Below are 18,143 nucleotides of genomic sequence, written 5' to 3' on the forward strand. Positions count from 1 at the left end.
GGAGACGAACGACACCAGTGAGCTATCTCCTCCTCAAGGGTTATCTCTTCGCTGTTGAATAATATATCCCTTATATTGATGCGGTCTCGTCTGACTGGGCTGAAGGCAAAATAAGCCACTTCTCCCCTGTTGATGGTCATAATTACAGTCGGCATGCATCCGTTGTCCTTGTTGTGGGAGACATTAAAACAGCAGTGAGTGGCTGGTGCGTTGGCTCCTTTAGAGCCCCTTCCAACCAAGGAAACCTAGTCCCACTCTGCGGAGCCATTCTGGGGTAGCACCATCGCCAGCACCCTGCTTCTCTTCTAGTGGGACGTGTTCTGGAGCCACGCTGTGAACACAATGGCCCAAACAGGTCCAAATGAGGAATTTATACAATACCGTCTAACTGCCGCTTTCTTAAATGGATAAATCATCGCTAAACCAGTACCAGGTGCATTTTCACTTTAAAAAAGATCTGAGCTAGAAAGTTTCCTATTCGTTCCAAATCCATCTAGGGAATTGTCAGTCTGGTCCACTTTTGAACTTCCCCCAACTGCCTGCCCCCTTGCCGCTGGTTGAAAATGTCAGACGACAGTAACTGTCATCGGAAAATGAAATAGCTATAACTGTAGCTACAACTCACACCAGTGTAAGTACCAAGCGTGAGTTGCACCTGGGAAAACGTACATTGTGCGGACAGAACACTGTTCCTGGTTCTTAATCCAGTTCTTTAGTTTCCCCATGCCTCCAAATGGTATACCGGTTGATGTATTTGCTTAAAGTGAAAAAACATTATATTTTGTGAGTCACTGCTGCCAATCAGCTTCCATTAGAACTGGGCCACTCCCAGATGTCACATGACTTGCTGATCCAATCACTGGACTTGAAACCAAAGAACCCAGTACAATGCTTTAGCTTTCCCTATGTCCTGATAGAGAGATGTTTCTGTATAGACTATATTTACTTTAATCTGATAAACTAGTGTGAGTTCAGCACTGCAGATTTACAGGCTTAAAGTATAAGACATGGCTACTCAAATTGTTTCAACATGATTAGGTGATTAGGTGTCAAATATTTGACAGGGTCAGTGTTCCCCGGCCTTGTTTGGTGCAGAGTGGTGTATTTATTAGAAGTCCAAAATGTATCTCTCTCTACTCTCACCCTCACTTTCTCTCACTCAGAACAGGCCGACACACTTTCTGCCCAGTTATATATCACAAAGTGGACTCACAAAACTGGGCAATTACCGGCCTGCGTGTGTGTGAGAGCCACAGAGCCTTATGATGGGGATGTGTATAATTGCTCTAGCCTGTAATGAAGAGTGAAACTGATCGACATGTACTGATGATGTAGTTGATGTACTTGCCTGGTGGAATGACAAACAACAAATCAATAACACTCAATCTACAGTAATTACTGTGTGTGTGTGCGTGCGTGCGTGTGTGTGTTTCAATGCGTGGGTATGAGGCTTTTTAATTGAAAAGGACAGGGGAGTTGAGGCTTGTCAGCATTGCTCTCCTACATCCACCGACTGACTGTTAGTTTAATGTATATACTTTAGTCCATAACTTTATGGTATCACTTGTGAAATCTTAAATACAGCCTTGAGCCACTGTCCTGTCATTGCTAGATAATAGAAACCCCCAGACAAAAAAAACTAGAATCAATAAGGCAATCCGTAAATAACAGAAGGATTGTTTTTGTTCTAGAAGGGTGACTCACCGATAACGGGGCGCTTTGCAATAACGGAAGAGTCACTGCTTGGACGACTGCAACAGACACACTGCTCTCTGTGGATCGGTCCAAAAAGTTGCTGTTAAGGCTGTCAGCAAGCAGCTCCTGCTCACACCACTTTGTTCTGATTAAATTGTGTTGTGATTGAGTCTCATGTTTCTCATGCATTCTTATTTAAAGCAATTGCCGGTAGTCGAACAAGACTCAACCCGAAGCACAATTTTGGTCAAAACAAATTGGCCTGAGACAAGGATTGCTGATTGTAGCTTTAATGGTTTAAAGTCTGCAATTCAAACTTAGTTTAGATGAGCAGCAACAACAAGCGACAGTGGCGATTACAGAGACAGAACTCTCAATGTATTTTGGTTTGATTTGTGATGTGTGATGTGCCGAGGTCGGATATTCAAGTATTTATATATATTTCTTCTAAAGTTTCAGGGTTTTTTTTAAGAAAAAAAAGATATACCAAAAAAAGGGGATTCATATTTGGTTTCATGCCTATGCATCTTTGGGAACCGCAGGAAGAAGCTTAGGTTATATTTCGTCTGAAAATCCCAATGACATCCCAGGGACAAAATAAATAAATATTTAAGCGCGTGAGACCTCCTCCATGCATGGCCAGGCATGGCACGAACGATCCTTGAAGCAGGCCTATTCTCAAACTATGGGAGAAGTGTGTTTGGAAACCTTGAGGCTACACTGAGTCTCTTCCATAACAGGGCCCATGAGTGGATCCGCAAGCCGATGGCGTCCACGCATGCAATCCTACGGGACGTTGTAATTTAGCATTTTGCATCATTAAAATAACACTGGAGAAAAAAACGTCAAGTTGAGAACAACACAATTCTCTCAGTGGCACAGATTCAGGGAGGCAAAGATGCACACACTATGGATTTACTATTTCTACTTCTTCTCTGAATATTTGAATATTCGTTCAGAAATCCTAACAATTGACCGAAGCTTGAGGCCATGTACCCAGGCTCGCCCGTGTGTTGTCACTCGTCCTCCACTCCACACAGGATACGACACACGCTACCCGCTCCTAGCTCTCAGAGTTCGCTAATGCATTTAAATAGCATCGTTGCCCTTTCCTAGATTCATTGTGCCGTGAAATGACTTGTTTACTCATTAGTGTTAAACTTAATTGTAACTGTTATTTTGTTCCCCTTATTTTAAAAGGCTGTCTCCTTTACCCCCCACATTAACCTGCTCTTTGGCTGTTGGACAATTACGGATTTGGTGGTATTACAGGAATAACAATCCTGCGAGTAATCGGTGGTAATTTAATTACTATAAATCACAGTGTTCTCTCTCTCTCTCTCTCTCTCTCTCTCTCTCTCTCTCTCTCTCTCTCTCTCTCTCTCTCTCTCTCTCTCTCTCTCTCCTCTCTCTCTCTCTCTCTCTCTCTCTCTCTCTCTCTCTCTCTCTCTCTCTCTCTCTCTCTCTCTCTCTCTCTCTCTCTCTCTCTCTCTCTCTCCAGAGTCTGATGAGCTGGATCCTGAGATGGCTCGCCTTGCCTCGCTGGGCTTCACCGGCTGTCTGTCGGTGGTTCGGTTCAACTCCATCAGTCCGCTCAAAGCAGCTCTGCTCCACCCGGACACCAGCCCCGTGGCCATCAGCGGCCCATTGGTCCAGTCCCAGTGCGGCTCCTCGGCCCCGACCAATGCCGACGCTGCAGAGAACACACACCACCTATCAGGTAAGAGGGCGGAGTTAACATAGTGTTTGTAGTATAATTCAATTGTATTTATAAAAATCTGTTTTTCAAACCTGATCTAGATGTTTTCCAGAGTATCTCTTTTTTCCGAAGTAAAACATTCCCCGATGCAGTTCTAGATGGTTCTTTAAAAACAATTATTGCAATGATGTTAGTCTTGTTTTTTTATTTATTTTTTTATTTTATTCATGCCACCATTCCATCGATGGTGATGGGCTCATTAGCTACAGAGACAAGCCTTGTTTGGGATAAGGACAAAAATAATTAGGCAGAGTCAATTATTGTGGACGGCAGTTTCCACTTAGTTTCATATCCCCTGGTGGCGTGTAGCTTGGAGCCTCCTTATGAGAGCCATTTGGACCAGTGCGGGTGTATCTAATGGGCCCCTTCAGCCCTGATGGGGGAGGCTCCGACACTGTTTCTCTGTTGTCCTCAAATTTCTTAACTTCTCTGTCTTCTTTCTCCCCCGCCCCCCCCCCCCCCCCCCCCCCCTCTGTTTTTCATTGCCCTTGATATTCTTCTGCCATTTTATTTATTTATTTATGTTGGTGATTCTCTTCTGTATCTTTTCCATTCTTCTTCTTCTTCTTCTTCTTCTTCTTCTTCTTCTTCTTCTTCTTCTTCTTCTTCCTCTTCTTCTTCTCTTTCTTCGTCATCCTCGCTGCCGTATCCCCTCTCTCTTGCTCACGGTAGACCAGTCCGGTTCTGTGAATACAGGTCAACCTTTAGTCAATTCCGTTCGGACTGACTCTGCCCTGATTGGAGGTACAGTACCCAACATGTTTTGCATCATTGTTTCCATGACGACAGTCAGTTCATTCCATTTCCCTCCCTGCTCATTTTATATGCGTCCCCCATTAAACTAACTAACCAGAGCAGAGTTCACACCGATTGCACCAAATAATGGCTTGCCATTTAGCTCTATGAGTTAATCGCTAACAAATGACGCAACTTTACATTTCGCAGCCTTATATAAGTAACCTGAAAACATTCAGTAACCAGGCAACCGAAATTAAATAAGTGGCACCCAGTCGTGGATTATAATAATAACATAATAATATACATTTAAAAAAGATGACCTTCTTTGCTGTTGTGTACCACGCCCAAAGTAGCATAATGTTTTAATGTGGGTGCTACACACTGGTGGTGGTGAGTGAGGTCCCCCCCTTCAATGTAAAGCGTCTTTGAGTGTCTAGGAAAAAGCGCTATATAAATTCAATGCATTATTATTATTATTAATGTTTAATGCCAAGGCTTTCTCCATCTCCCTCCTCATGGGAACATGAACAGCAGCAGAATAAAGCGGTTAAGATCCCGTATGTCTTTGTTAACTTTTTGATTTCCATATGGAATTCAGTGTGACACGCCAGGTGTGGAAAAAGGAGTTTATTCATGGTTTTACATCTTTAAAAGTCCCCCAAAACAAACCCTTTTAATTGCTTTAACCAAAACGATCGGGCTGTTGATCAAGACTGACTTCCTGGAAATGACTCTCACTCTCACTCTCGCTCTCCTTGACTCCTCCAATTGGCTCTTTTTAAAATGTTGGGATAGTGAACACAAGCATTGATGTCGTTTTTCATCTTTCAGCAAATCTTGTCTGAAGAGTTGAAAACCAATACCCCACAGCCATGATCGTTTTGAATTCCGATTTCAACCCAATTTACAAATTCATCATTTTCCTATTGACATTTTCAAAGGACCCACAACTGTCGCCTACTTCTGCACACTTTCAACGTTCAAAGAGAATACGAAAATTGATTAAACTTCTCTCCCGCTCTGTCGCAGGCGTGATCGCGGTGGTCGTCTTCCTGACGGCGTTGGGGCTGGCTGTCGTTGCCGTGTTCCTCTACAGGAGGAAGGAGACCTACGGCAACCCGGAGGTGAAGAGAACCAAAGCAGAGGACAGCCCAGAGTCCCCCTTCACCGACCAGCCCGAGTCACACAACATCCCCAGTGAAACCGCCAAGGAGTTCTTCATCTAACTGGGAGTCCTTGATCTCCCAGTGGTACAAAACGGTTGAGGAATAAGACAAGGGTGCCCAGCCACGCCTTAGCTTTTTGTTTTTTGTTGTTTTGTGGCGGTACAGATCCAGATGTTTAAACAAGATGCCGTCCCTGGAGGTGATCCCCTCTTCTTCGTTTTCAGTTGTTTACATGTCAAAGGTGTACATATCGTTGCAAACTATAGCGAAAGTGTTAGACTCAAAACAGGTGTTGATGTTCCCGTTTCTGAAACTGTACATATTTAAATTGTAAATATTTTATTAATGTCTTTATAACAAGATGTGTCTAATTTCTCGCTGTTATAATGAAATGTTGCATATACGGTATTTTTAAGAAAGTGGCGTTCAAAAAAAAGGGGGGTGTTGTTCTAGAGGGAGTCGGCGTTCAGAAATGGATTCATACATAAAAATTTCCCAAAAGAAAGAAAGTCGGAGGCTGGTTTCATTGTAATCGAGGCTGTCCCTTCCACGAGCGGAAGCGATCGAACGCTTCTTCACTCACCGAGTTTCCTTCTTTCATTCTGGAACATCTGTTGGTGAGCGAATATTTACCGCCAGCACTTAGGAGGAGTTTACTTCAAACGCTTTCTCTCGTGGCACTTTATAATACAATTGCTTTAAAGTGTGTCTAACGCAGCTGCCAAACACCTGCGGGGAGCCCCAGTTGTCAAGCCCCCTGAAAGCGTTTGAACGGTATTGCTTTTAACACTGAGACGCGGCGGCTGGCTGCGGCGCCCTGCCCCCCTCCAGGGGTGCCGCCTCGACGTGACATTAAATGGCCTTTTGAAGTGTTAACATCCATAATGGTTTGATAGGCGGACCGCTTCCCGTGGAAGGCGGATTATGAGACGTTTTAGCCGCCGTGACTTCAAAGTGAGAAGATATTTTCCAAATTTGCTGTCCTTAAATCTCTTCATCTGTGAACGGCGTTGCGGAGGGCAAGCAGCTGTTTATCAAGCGGCATACATCACCGTATCTCGGCTTGGATCCAGATGGGAAAGGAACGGAGGAAAAGTTAATGAGGGGTAGAAGAAAAAAAAAAAATCCGTACACCACATAAATCTCGTTGTTTGTTCTTGTGGCTATTGCACGCCATAAGTCAGCCGTTTGTTTTGTTGTTCACTTACTCGGCTGGATTGATTCTCCTCAACCGTGCATGGGGAAAGATGGAAAGGTTGCTTCCACAGCCCCAAACATTCTTTAAAAGTCACCAGAGCTGGAGGTGTGCGAGAAGTTGTCGTCAAAAAACTCCGTCCAAACCCCCAGGTCACCAGAAACAGGAGCCCCTGCTCTACCACAACACATGAGCTTTGAAATGTGCTTTGAGGCAAAGTTGGCAGTTCACTGGAACATTACAGTAGTTGCAGTGCATTTTATGGCAGCGCTCGCATACATGGCAGGGGTAATTCTAATCCTATTTTAGGTAGGGGAGAAAGACAATCCGATATTATCACTTGATAATGTGCAACGCTTCGGGCTATGGCTGCTGTTGGTAAAGGCTTTTCTATAAAAAGAGAAAGTGCAGCAGTATCATCTTATGTGTTTTAACTGGGATGTAGATCGGTGTTACGTTTCTGTCAACGCTACATTTTGAATTCAACACTCAAAAGATAATGTATTGGCACTAACGATGCTGGTGTGTTAAGTGTTGTAGAATGACATGCCAGAGGAAAAGATAGGCTAGAACTGGTCTGGATTCTAGCATGTTTGGGTTAATTGAGTTGTTTGGGTTACCTTTTATTTTTGTTCAAAATTAAAATTGTGAAAATGCAAAAAACAATTATGGCTGAATGACTGGCTTTTTTGCACAACATATCTTTAAAGAGGTTTGTTACTGATTCTGTTTTTCCATCTGAAACTAATCTTAAGAGTATGTCGAATACCGATCTGACAGTCGAATATATCTCCTTTAGAAGAAAAATGTGGATTGGATTTGGCAGATTGGCAACATCTTTCAGAGACAACAAAGGTAGGAATCTGCCTCGTTATCAGCAGGGCGGGCCTCGGGCCAGTGGGCTCCTTTGGTATTGTCTTGGATGAGATGAATAAGCCAGCATCTGCCTTTCAGCAGGGATTCAGTGCTGCCTTGCTTTGCCGTCCAGTTATAAATACAACATGATATAGCGCTCTTATCGCTGTGGGGGACTTCATCTGTTATAGATCTTAGTGGTTAAAAAATACATGGGGAGAGGGGGGGGCATAATCCAAACTAATATGATAAAATATATAAAGTTAACTTGAAGTGTGCCCTGAAACATAACTGCCTCCATATCTCTGTATGTAATTTCTTTGACTTTCTTCTGCTCAACTAAACTATAAATATAGATAAGGAATAACCAAAAGATAGATATAGATCTACTTTCTTTCATTTTCTACTTCTTCGATTGGAATCTATTGTTGTGACCTCTCTGGTTCTGGATCTCTTTCTGTTCGGCTGTTTTCCTATCACATCTTAAGAAGCAGCACTTTAAAAATCTGTGATTGAATGAAAACCAATTCTAGCACTGAAACACTAAAGAAAACATCCCACTTACCACCCCAAGCAAGGTTGAAGTTGCTCTGCTTTCTCCAAACATAATGGATTTATTCATATAAATATGTATTTCCCAAAATAATTCTTTTAATATTTCTTGAGTTTGAGAAAAAACATGTTTTCGTTATTGAATAGGGTCTCTGAAACTATGCTACATTTAAAACAGTACACAATGCGACAGTGTTGGCATAATTATATTTAAAATAGTCTGTCGGCCTATTTGCTGTTCTCCCTGTGGTTTCATTATAGTTCTATTAAATGTAAATACTGCTGACGGTGGTATTCTACTGTGGTAGGAGACTGATGCAGACTAACGCAAGGCCTCTCATTCTCTTTCTGCTCCGGCCGTGTTCTACTTAATAGGCTACTTCCCCACCGGCGGTTCTCTTTTACAATGGCTGGTAATTAGTTAAATACTGCAACCACCTGAGCCTATTACCGTGCCATCCAGCATCTCCATAATTCTCTGGTCTCCAACATTCAGCGAACATCAACTCCATTTCATATTGAACACGGAAATGAAACTCCTCATTCAAATCATTATTCGAATGAAGCCTCTCCGGCTGGATTTAATTGAAGGTGAGATGACGGAGGTGAGAGCAGGCCACCGGCTGACTCAGAACCTGTGTGTCGCGTTGCAGATCCTAGGTCTTCAGCACTGATCTGAGATCTTTTTAACAATCACAATCAGACAGCAGTAAGACGGTTTTCTTTAGGTTTCCTGCCTGTACATCTAGAAATCTGAAGTAGGTTCTATGTCATCTTGAGGGTTCAAAAACCAGAGGCCTTCCAACCTACCTGACCTGCTAACAGGTACAACTTCAGCTAATCATCACTGAAGTCAGAAGAGGACCTGCCGAAGAGCAAGTATCTCCTGCCAACGAACAGATCCAAGAGAAGTGTCCAGAGCAACAAGATGTGCAACATCCTTTGACTATTCGACATGGTAAGGCTTTTCTACGATATTGTATTGTGGACTGCATGTGTTCGATGTCTGGATTAAGAAGCCTCACCTGGCCTGAGTCTTTTTAGATTGGACTCTGTGGCTGGGTTAGGCTGCACACCTGTCGTGCATTCACTCATCACTGCACACAGGTCAAACATGCCATCCCCTTACACACTCAGCATAGAGCTCGGACATGTTTGTATTGAACAACCGCTCTGTAACATTCTTCCTACTCTGCCATAAGCCTGTGTCGTGGTGTCGACATCACATCACTCAAATCCTACAAAATAATCGATAAACTAGTTATTGACCAATCAAATATAATGCCATAATCTGGGATTGTGTGTTTGTCTTTATGTTTACTAGTTACTAGTGCTTTTGTCTGTGTTTATGCTGCTTGTCTGTGTGTAAGTTCTTTGTCTGTGCTTTTGTCTGTGTTTAAATGTTTACGTGTTTCAATGTGCGATATGTTTCATGCACTTGTTGCTCTGTCTGTATGCTACTTGTTTTATGTTTTTCACACACCACTAACCTGTTATGGTCTGGAAGAGCGGTTGTGTAATTTTACTTGTCTGTGCTTGTGTCATTTTGTTGCGTGCCTATTTGTTGTATTTCTATAGTTTTTTTATGTTTTATTTTAAGCCATCAACCTGCCAGGGACTACAGATGAAAATTTGCCTGCATGGCTAAATCTCACACATTTACACGTTGAACTCTGGTGCTCATGTTTATTAGAATCCAGAATCCAGACCAGTTGTAGCCTCTGGTGCTCATGTTTATTAAAGCATGCTGTCCCTTTTTTAATAAAGAAATAAAAAAAATAGGTGGACCGATGAAGAAATCAGGTTATGGAATTTTAAAAGAGACAGGATTCCTGCATTTGGACCATCCACAACCCGTCAAAAGATCCAGACGCCACGGGGTTACTGTCTGACCTAGAAGCCCTCCGGGCGGTCCTAAAGAAAAGGGGTCAGAACCAAATGACGTACATGTGGCTTGACTCAATTGAAGGCTACATGTTCTGCTCTTGATCTACAAAAAAAGTCCCTGGCCCGGAATGTCCCGTGGCCAAGGTTTTGTGTGAAAATGGATAATTAGGATAATAAGGATAATAAGGACAATGATGCAAAATTCTCAGCAGTATTGAAAGAGATGACAAAATATCGGAAGACTAGGATGGACATGCAAATAGCTTGAACAACTTTGGTGGAGGGTTTTAAAGCCTGCAGGAGTTTATGTCTAACACTGGTAACTCAGCCAACTGATTTTCAACGTGTATGTGTGTGTTATCTATATAATGCAAGTCTCCGGAAAATAAAATGCAAGTCAGTACAAGGTATTCCAGAGGAAAAGCTGCAATTACCATGTAGATGACTCCTAAGAGGATGATGAAATGTGGACATTTCGGATCCATGTCTTGGAAGAGGTGTTAAAACTTGGAGGCGGGGGGGTTGGGGATCGGGGATCGGCTTAGCTCGGGTGGTAGAGCCGGTGGGCTTGTAACCGGCAGCTTGGTAGTTCAATCCACGAGCCGGCTGTCGCCTTGCATGGCTGCCTCCGCCGTCGGTGTGTGAATGTGTGTATGGCTGCGGTTTGGAACGAAGCGTCTGCTGAATGACCTAAATGTTAAATACGTTTGTAGAAGCGTTTGAGGAGCATTTTGCGTTGTGAGCAAGGGTTACTAGACCAATCAAAACTGGTTGATTACATGGTGTGGTACATCGGAACGGTATTGATAATGATAGTGACAACAACTGTATTGAGGTGTTAGTGGAGAGGGCGGTTGACACAGACCAAAACACTTTTTATGTAGCATTAATGATGTGCATACTGGTGGTGTAGCTGATAAGGTGGTTGTTCTTCTGGTTGTTATTCTCAGGTTGTGCCCGAGAATACGTGTACGGATAGTAGCAGTGAGGTTTTTTTCGTCCAAGACATAACCCTTCTTTAATGCATGTGATGTTGGGGCAGTCTGTAGGTCTACGAAATATTAAATTACACCAGCCATCGTGATTCTGTAAGGAAGACTACTGAAAGTGAAGTGGATGACGCTACAGTGGTTAAGGCTATAGAGGTTGTGCCAGGTACTGACGTAGAAAGCCCAAAAGCGTGGCACTGTTTTATAATGTAATCAATGGAAAAAAATACATACATTTACATTTGTATGACTAATTTCATCTTTATTTATAAGTCTTTATTCAATTGGTGTGTAAATAAAAACAAGAAGGTTGTGATTTTAAGAAACTATATTTTCATTCAGCAAAAATACAATTTCAATAAGATTGATTACTTGTCTGTCTTATTTTTCAGAGAGAATATTATCTATGTTTTTGTATTCTCAATACAAGTTGTGCTGGACACACCTTACACATGTAAAATCATCACAACAGACTAAATCATATTGAGAAATAGTCATATTTCATCATTCGGCTCTGATTACATCATAGATTCTCGGAAAATGCTGGTTATTAAACAAGTTAAACTTGAAGAAGTTGAAAAAAATTAAGAAAAAAAAATTAAGATATTTTTAAAAAAGCCTTTTGCTAATTTCCCTTCTACTGTCTATGTTTTATATGTTTTAACCCCTTTTATTTCTATTTTTTTTTTCTCACTTAAACACTGTAGCACATTGAGATTTCTGAATGTAAAGTGCTCTATAAATTAAATATATTATTATTATTATTAATCAAGAAAATGACTCAATGCTGTACACAAGCTGTACTTGGACGAACCTGAACCTGTTGTGTACAATAAAATACGTCAGTACAGTCCAGTTTAAGAAATCGATATATTGCGTCAGGGAACTCTGAGTATGTGGGAGAATTTCCATCAGTCCAAAAATTAGGCTGTCTTTGCGATGTAATGCAGCCAGACAAAAGGCTCCCCCTTCGTAGGAATGTTCTGCATTGATCACCATCATAGTCATTAGCTGATGGATGTCTCTGAGTAGTTGGGTTGCACGCCATTACCCCCAGAAAATAAGCCCTGTATGCAATCTTTTGACTCTTAAGTGGTTAACTCAATAGTATTCATATTAAAACCACTTTTCTTCAGTAGTCCGGTAGGTCCGGACATCTGTTCGATATTTCTACGACCGACTCGAAACCTGCATAACATGCTAAATTGAAAGATCTATCCAACCTCTTCTGAATCATGCTTCAAGCTTGCCTGTTCTGACAAGCTACACATGTTGTCCACGCGTTTCATCTGCTTCAATGTTGAAAGAAAATGTGTAACCATTCACGGCAGAGAGTAAAAAAAATATCAACCTTTGAGCTACTGGGTGAGGGCTAATAGCTTGAATAAATTGAAAATGTTCTCTGATATTCGGACCGTTTCTCAAGTCATGCTAAAAGGGGTTTAGCTGGAGATGATTGTCCATCAACTTAAAGGGCTGAATATTCTGCATAGTAATGCCGACATCTGAATGGATTGCTGTTATAGTTGCCTGTAAATGACTCATTATCCACAAAGCCGATAATGGCCACCTTTGGTATTCAGCCAAGAAACAGATTTTTCCTGATTGCATTTACTGGTACCATCAGAGATTATGCAATTTTAAGGCATGCACAATCATCAAGGTCTTTCAGGTTAACCTGTGCTTTGTCATGCCAAAACCATGCCAACACAAAGCTTTAAAAAATAATAAACGCTTGCAGACTGAACTTGTATTGTTAATCCAGTATATGCAAATCCATATGTCTACTGGTCTCTTTGCTCAATAGCCAACAGGCAAATAGGGATCGAGTGTATGTTTTTTGTTGGTGATCATGATTTGTTATTCTTATTGGAATACTTATCAACCATCAGTAGACATTAATCGTGAATATTATGGATTGTATTGATATGCACGTCATAGCAGGTGAAACAACTGAAAAATAAAGAAATGAATTTTATAGCACTTACCTAATCTCACTTGAAGTGTAAAGTTTAATCTTGGTTTACGCAAATTAGACATTTATCATTATATTCAGCCGAATCATAACTGAAGAGGGAAAGATGCTGTACATTTGACATGAGGATGATTATAAAAAAACAAAAAAACAGTGTATGACCAGATTCAACAAAATTGAATATATGTGGCTGTGTTCTTAATAACCTTAGTGTCAACATGTGCCATGTGTCCTATCCTATTCGGGACGTCGGTGACGTTTCCCGTCCTGTATGTGTGAGGCCAGTTTCATGAGTTCCCAGAATGACACACTCTCTCTTCTGCCCTCCACGCGGATGAAATCCGAAGTCCACCCTCCGCCCCATCGTCTGGAGCCAGCTCCTGGTTAGGGCTCCACCGTCAGCTCCCCCAGGAGATGGTTGTTGGGGGCTCTGATACAAACCCAGTCTCACGGAAAAATTGAAATTCCGTGTCCCAGATCACGAATGAAAAGATTAAATGACGTGACACTGTCACGTCATTTGATCTTTTCATTCGTGATCTGGGACACGGAATTTCAATTTTTTTGTGCCAAAAAGCACACATTTTTAACAATATGACTGCTTTTGGCCACCTGTTTCTACTTTCACCTTTTGATTCTGAGAAATTGTGACAATTCACAGATATATTTATTGCAGGTGCGCTTCTCTGTAGGCAAACCGCGACGGATAAAAAGGTAGCTGCTTCATCTCTTCTTTTTAGAATGAGTTAGAAATTTGTGCTTTTTGGCATGAAAAAATTGAAATTACGTGGCTCAGCTCACAAATTAATCGATTAAATGACGTGACGTGGGTGACAGTGTCACGTACTTCCGTGAGACTGGGTTGGATCTACAGAGTTCTGTTGAGCCATGAGTCATCAGAGAACTGTAAAGGGCGTGAAAGAAGTAAAGAATGTGATTCTCCCACTTTAACTGGGCCTTTGAGGCTGTCGGCCAGTCGTAGTGTTTTGCAATGTATCCGGTCTGTATTATTGGTTTGTAGCATTGAATTGAGAACTGTTCATCTCTAGTATAGTCTGTCCTTTGGTTTCTAGTTTGAGTTTACAGTGTTGTGCATACACATGTTGAAATTTACATTTATATTACGTAATATAAATGAACGGTGAGAATCCAATGAAACACCACTTGAAACAGTAACGCTATTAATTGGGGTTGCTTTATATCGTTTCTTATTTATAGGCCGTTATATGGAATGGGGGAAATGGTAGAGAGAAAATAAGATGCACAGGAGGGAATTAATGAACCGATTTATGGAAACTTCCAGATTGGATCGGATCATCTTGGGGGATGACGGCCTGGGGCTGGGGGTGGGGGGGGGGGGGGTGGTTGTTGATGGCGGCGACCTTGTTTTCCGCCGCCATTCCTATTAACACCCCCCCCCCCCCCTACTCCTCCTCACCACAGTGAGGAGAGAGGAGGCGTTGTGCTCCTCTGGCGCTCCTCAGCCTCCCAGCACCAATAACAGCATCATAGATTTTTTCCCACCAAAAGTAAAAAAATAAGTCACGGTGACCTCTCTTCGCCCTCCCCGTATCGCTGGGCTGGATCAGCCGGGCGGGCGGGTGATGATGATATCACAGCGCGCAGAGCGATGACACGGAGGGGGAACAACCCCGTCGGGGTATTAATTAACGTCGTCCCCTCGACACACCAATACGGGCGCCGCCGATAAGGAAAGGGGAGCGGGCGGTGGGCAAAACCTTAAGATGTGATCGGAATCACCGCCGCGGTTCACCCAGATTCACCGCTCCACTGATTCCATCTCCTCCACGACTGCGGAGAGGCCATGCAGCCCCATTAATAACCGCAGGAGAACTCTATGGGCTCCACATGTTTAATTTATGGTGCGCAAGCAAAGAGGACCAGTGTACCTTTTGCTGCTGTGTTTTATTAACCTGGGAACCAGACGTATCTGCTAGCTAATGATTTATCTGCCGGTACGTATGCACCAACTCCCCTCCCGTTCAGACAGATTACCCAGCAATCGGACCAATCACGACCGCTTGTCTAATACAGGTCGGGTTTAATGCGATGACGCCCTATGGGAGCGCCGTTGAGGCCACAAACAACCAAAGTTGGCGGCCGCTGATGGCTCACACGTTGCTCTGATTGGTTGTCGGTCTATCCAATTATGCCCGGAGGCATTTTGGTCTGCGCCTGTTGATAACACCGCTTGGAAATCGAAATTGAACCGTGGGATTCCAGACTGATACGCTGGGGCAAATCGGTGTGGCCATTGTCAGGGCAACCGTTTTATGACTCGGGTCGGAAATAAGCGCATGTACCTACGGTAATGCTAAGCAGCCGACCGTGGTGTTTTGGGATACAACAAGCAAATAATTTGTCTCAACCGGAGGACATGGCGTCTGCAGCTATAAATATTGCTGCGTGGCTGTGCTTCCATTTCCGTTTGCCAGCAAGCCCTCATTACAGGGTTTACCTTATGTAACCTTTCCTTTTCATTCCCATTAACAGCATGGCAATTTAAAGCTGCTGTAGGTAAGATTGGAGAATTTTAAAGAGCGAGACAGAGAGAGAACAACCAAACATACAGAGGCATGCAAAGTCAACACAAAACAGATATTCTCATAGAGTATTTCACTCAATTATAGCTGACTAATGGCTATGGCCTTCCTTAATCAAATTCAAATTATCGTTCAGAACTCGTACCTACAGCATCTTTAACAAATTAAGTCTGGAGGGGGATGAAAGACTCATGACTTTACAGTAAAAAAATTTAATTTAATAATTTCTTCCAAAACAGTTTGTAGGATTATAATTAAAGGTAGTGAACATTTCCTGCAATAAACATTAAATCCTGGTTATGTGAGAGAAAATATGGAAATGGTATTGGAAATTGAACACCAGGCATTTTTTCTAATAGCTTCCCCCATTTTTCCTTTTAGGTGTCATTTTAAGCTGTGACACCGTAGTCAGTGTGACAAAATCGCTGCAGCTTCTAATTCCGCCTCAGCCACAACTCCCATTAGTTTCCTCTGCATCGCATGCTGACATTGACAATCCCCTGTTATTTGTTATGCTCCCTAGGGAGATGCTGTACTCTGTTCAGCAGTATCCCCATTTCACTTGCTGTTACATTTCCATTAGGGGTACCACTTTTCCAGCTGTCTCCTCCTGCTTTAATGTATATCTCTTCTACAGCCTGATATCTTAATGATTTTTCTACCCAGTCTCTCGCAAACTCTCGCTTCTTTTGTTCCTCTTTATTTTGTAATTCCTAAATTTGATTAGCTTTTCTTGCATGTGGATTACCCCCCTTATCAGCTCTGATGACATCTCTCTAAGCTGTTTGCAAATATCGATATTGTCCGATAAAAGCAGGCTTTGGGAGATGGATCTCATCCCAGCTACCCTGTCGATTTTCTGGATTACTTTCTCTTCTTTGATGTGTGTCCCACCACTCCTTGCTTATTTACTCATCAAACAACAAAGAAAAATACACTGTGATGGTGTCTTTTGATTCTATCAACACGAGGAGGATATCAGCATTTTTCATGTGCTGTGTATGTTTGAAGTAGTAGGATTTCCCTGAGGGACCTTTGCCTGGCAACAATGTTCAGAGACTTCATCCATCGCAGTCCAAAGAGTCACACTCTGTCTTCCAGTCTCTCTGCTTCAGGACACAGCCTTCTGTCATTGTTTGTTAAATGGTTTCTCCTACCCTGGGGATTCAAAAAATCTTCTTCATACCATCCTTATGAGTTTAAAGAACTTCAACTAAACTCTACAGTCGGTAAATGAAAAACATGAGCATATTTTGGGCCCATGGATGGCAATTATAACGTTACAGCTAAGCATCAGTGCTTGATATACAAATTGTAGCCTTCCTGAAGGCATTTGAAAGATATACTATGATGTGTTGCTGCTTAAGGTGTTAATCTGACACATTTCTATGTATCTTTCACAGATTTTACAGGTCAGAGGAGAAAACAGTTCAGGTGAGGAGAGATGTATAATTTCATCTTTTCAACTAAGTTTTAGATGCTGGCCATAGCAGAAGTAAAAGTTGTAACCGGTAGCTTTTGGCTAGCTCCGATCTGCAGTTTCTTAGGTGTGATTTAGGGCTGCAGCGGTGGAATTAGGTGGTAACGGAATATACTAAACACATTTATACTGAAATGTATACTGCATTTCATCAGAAAGTCCTGGCCCTTTTAATAGATTCCTCTGCACCTCCGTCATATTGTTATATTTCAGTACACCGGTTATATACATCGGAAGTTAGAATAAGGCGTGCTTCATTCGCAAACTTGTGAGGAAACTTATTATGGTTATCAGACTTTTCTCATCATGTGTGCTTTATCTCACACAGACAGGAGAATGACTTGGCAGAGGGATTCATCCAATGTTAATTATTGGACATTGGTTCTTGCATCCTTATCACATTCCCCACCCACAACCCAAGTTTTACACATAATCCCATTTTGGATCACATCTTTATTCAAGGCTTACTTCCAGCTTTATAGACAGATAATTATCGATATGGATACAGCCGGCTGGCCAAGATATGTCTGTATGTGAATCAAGAAAAATCAAACCCACTCTTGTAGCCGAACTTTGTCGCAATCACCCGCTGTGCTGTTTTACACATCAAGTTTGTCATCACATTGATCTTTAAAGGCCACCCATCTGTATTCCCTCTCCAGCTCCATTGACAACCACTTGGTACTTGGAAACACATTTAATAGTCCCTCTGTGTAATTGTTCATGTAATGGTCTGGCTGGAACACAGCACCTCTGCTGTTTATGAGCCAGGGTCGCAAATTTGGTTTGACAGGTGGGGGAACCACCGGTGGGAGTTGGTCAGCAGCGAATGATCAACAAAGGCTTTTTTCTGATCACTGAATGTTCTTTTGTCATAACCTGTACTAGTGTACCACAGCCAACACCGCACAGAGATCAGAATCTCTTTAAATATTATTTGAATTGTACATTTATTGTATAAGTTTCAGTATTTACAGTATATTATGGTTAATTATTATTTTACTGTCTGAATTTTTTATTTTAATCACATGCTTAGAAAACCAAGAGTATCTACGTAATATATTGTGGAATAAAGAAATACGGTTATACTGTTAAAAGAAAAAAAACAAGTATCACCCCCCGCCCCCCTGCCCTCTAAATTGCACCTATGTTATGAGCCAAGGTCAGAGACCAGCCACCTACAGTCTGTGATGGATTACAAGTTTACAAGCCTCTGAACACCATGTGACAGAGACGGATTTCAGCAAATCATGGAAAAGGCACCCTTTTTTTCTTTAATCCATCAGCC

At 42.1% G+C, this 18,143-nt stretch overlaps 1 protein-coding gene and 1 long non-coding RNA gene across 2 annotated transcripts in view; both read left to right on the forward strand.

The window, feature by feature from the left end:
• Window positions 1–7,205, forward strand: part of LOC130387162 (contactin-associated protein-like 4) — a 101,274-nt gene extending 94,069 nt beyond the window's left edge. Inside the window, exons 22-24 of the mRNA XM_056596158.1 lie at window positions 3,197–3,415; window positions 4,127–4,198; window positions 5,222–7,205. Coding sequence (XP_056452133.1) covers window positions 3,197–3,415; window positions 4,127–4,198; window positions 5,222–5,418 — 488 coding nt within the window. The 3' untranslated portion in view covers window positions 5,419–7,205. The remainder of the gene's footprint in view (window positions 1–3,196; window positions 3,416–4,126; window positions 4,199–5,221) is intronic.
• Window positions 7,206–8,382: 1,177 nt separating this feature from the next.
• LOC130387111 (uncharacterized) lies at window positions 8,383–17,964 on the forward strand. Its single transcript, XR_008896287.1, has 3 exons — window positions 8,383–8,918; window positions 16,779–16,809; window positions 17,518–17,964. It is a non-coding gene; the product is annotated as an uncharacterized LOC130387111 (long non-coding RNA).
• The last annotated feature ends 179 nt before the right edge of the window (window positions 17,965–18,143 follow it).

This window comes from Gadus chalcogrammus, chromosome 8 (genome assembly GCF_026213295.1).
Source record: "Gadus chalcogrammus isolate NIFS_2021 chromosome 8, NIFS_Gcha_1.0, whole genome shotgun sequence".
In the NCBI taxonomy this organism is placed as follows: domain Eukaryota; kingdom Metazoa; phylum Chordata; class Actinopteri; order Gadiformes; family Gadidae; genus Gadus; species Gadus chalcogrammus.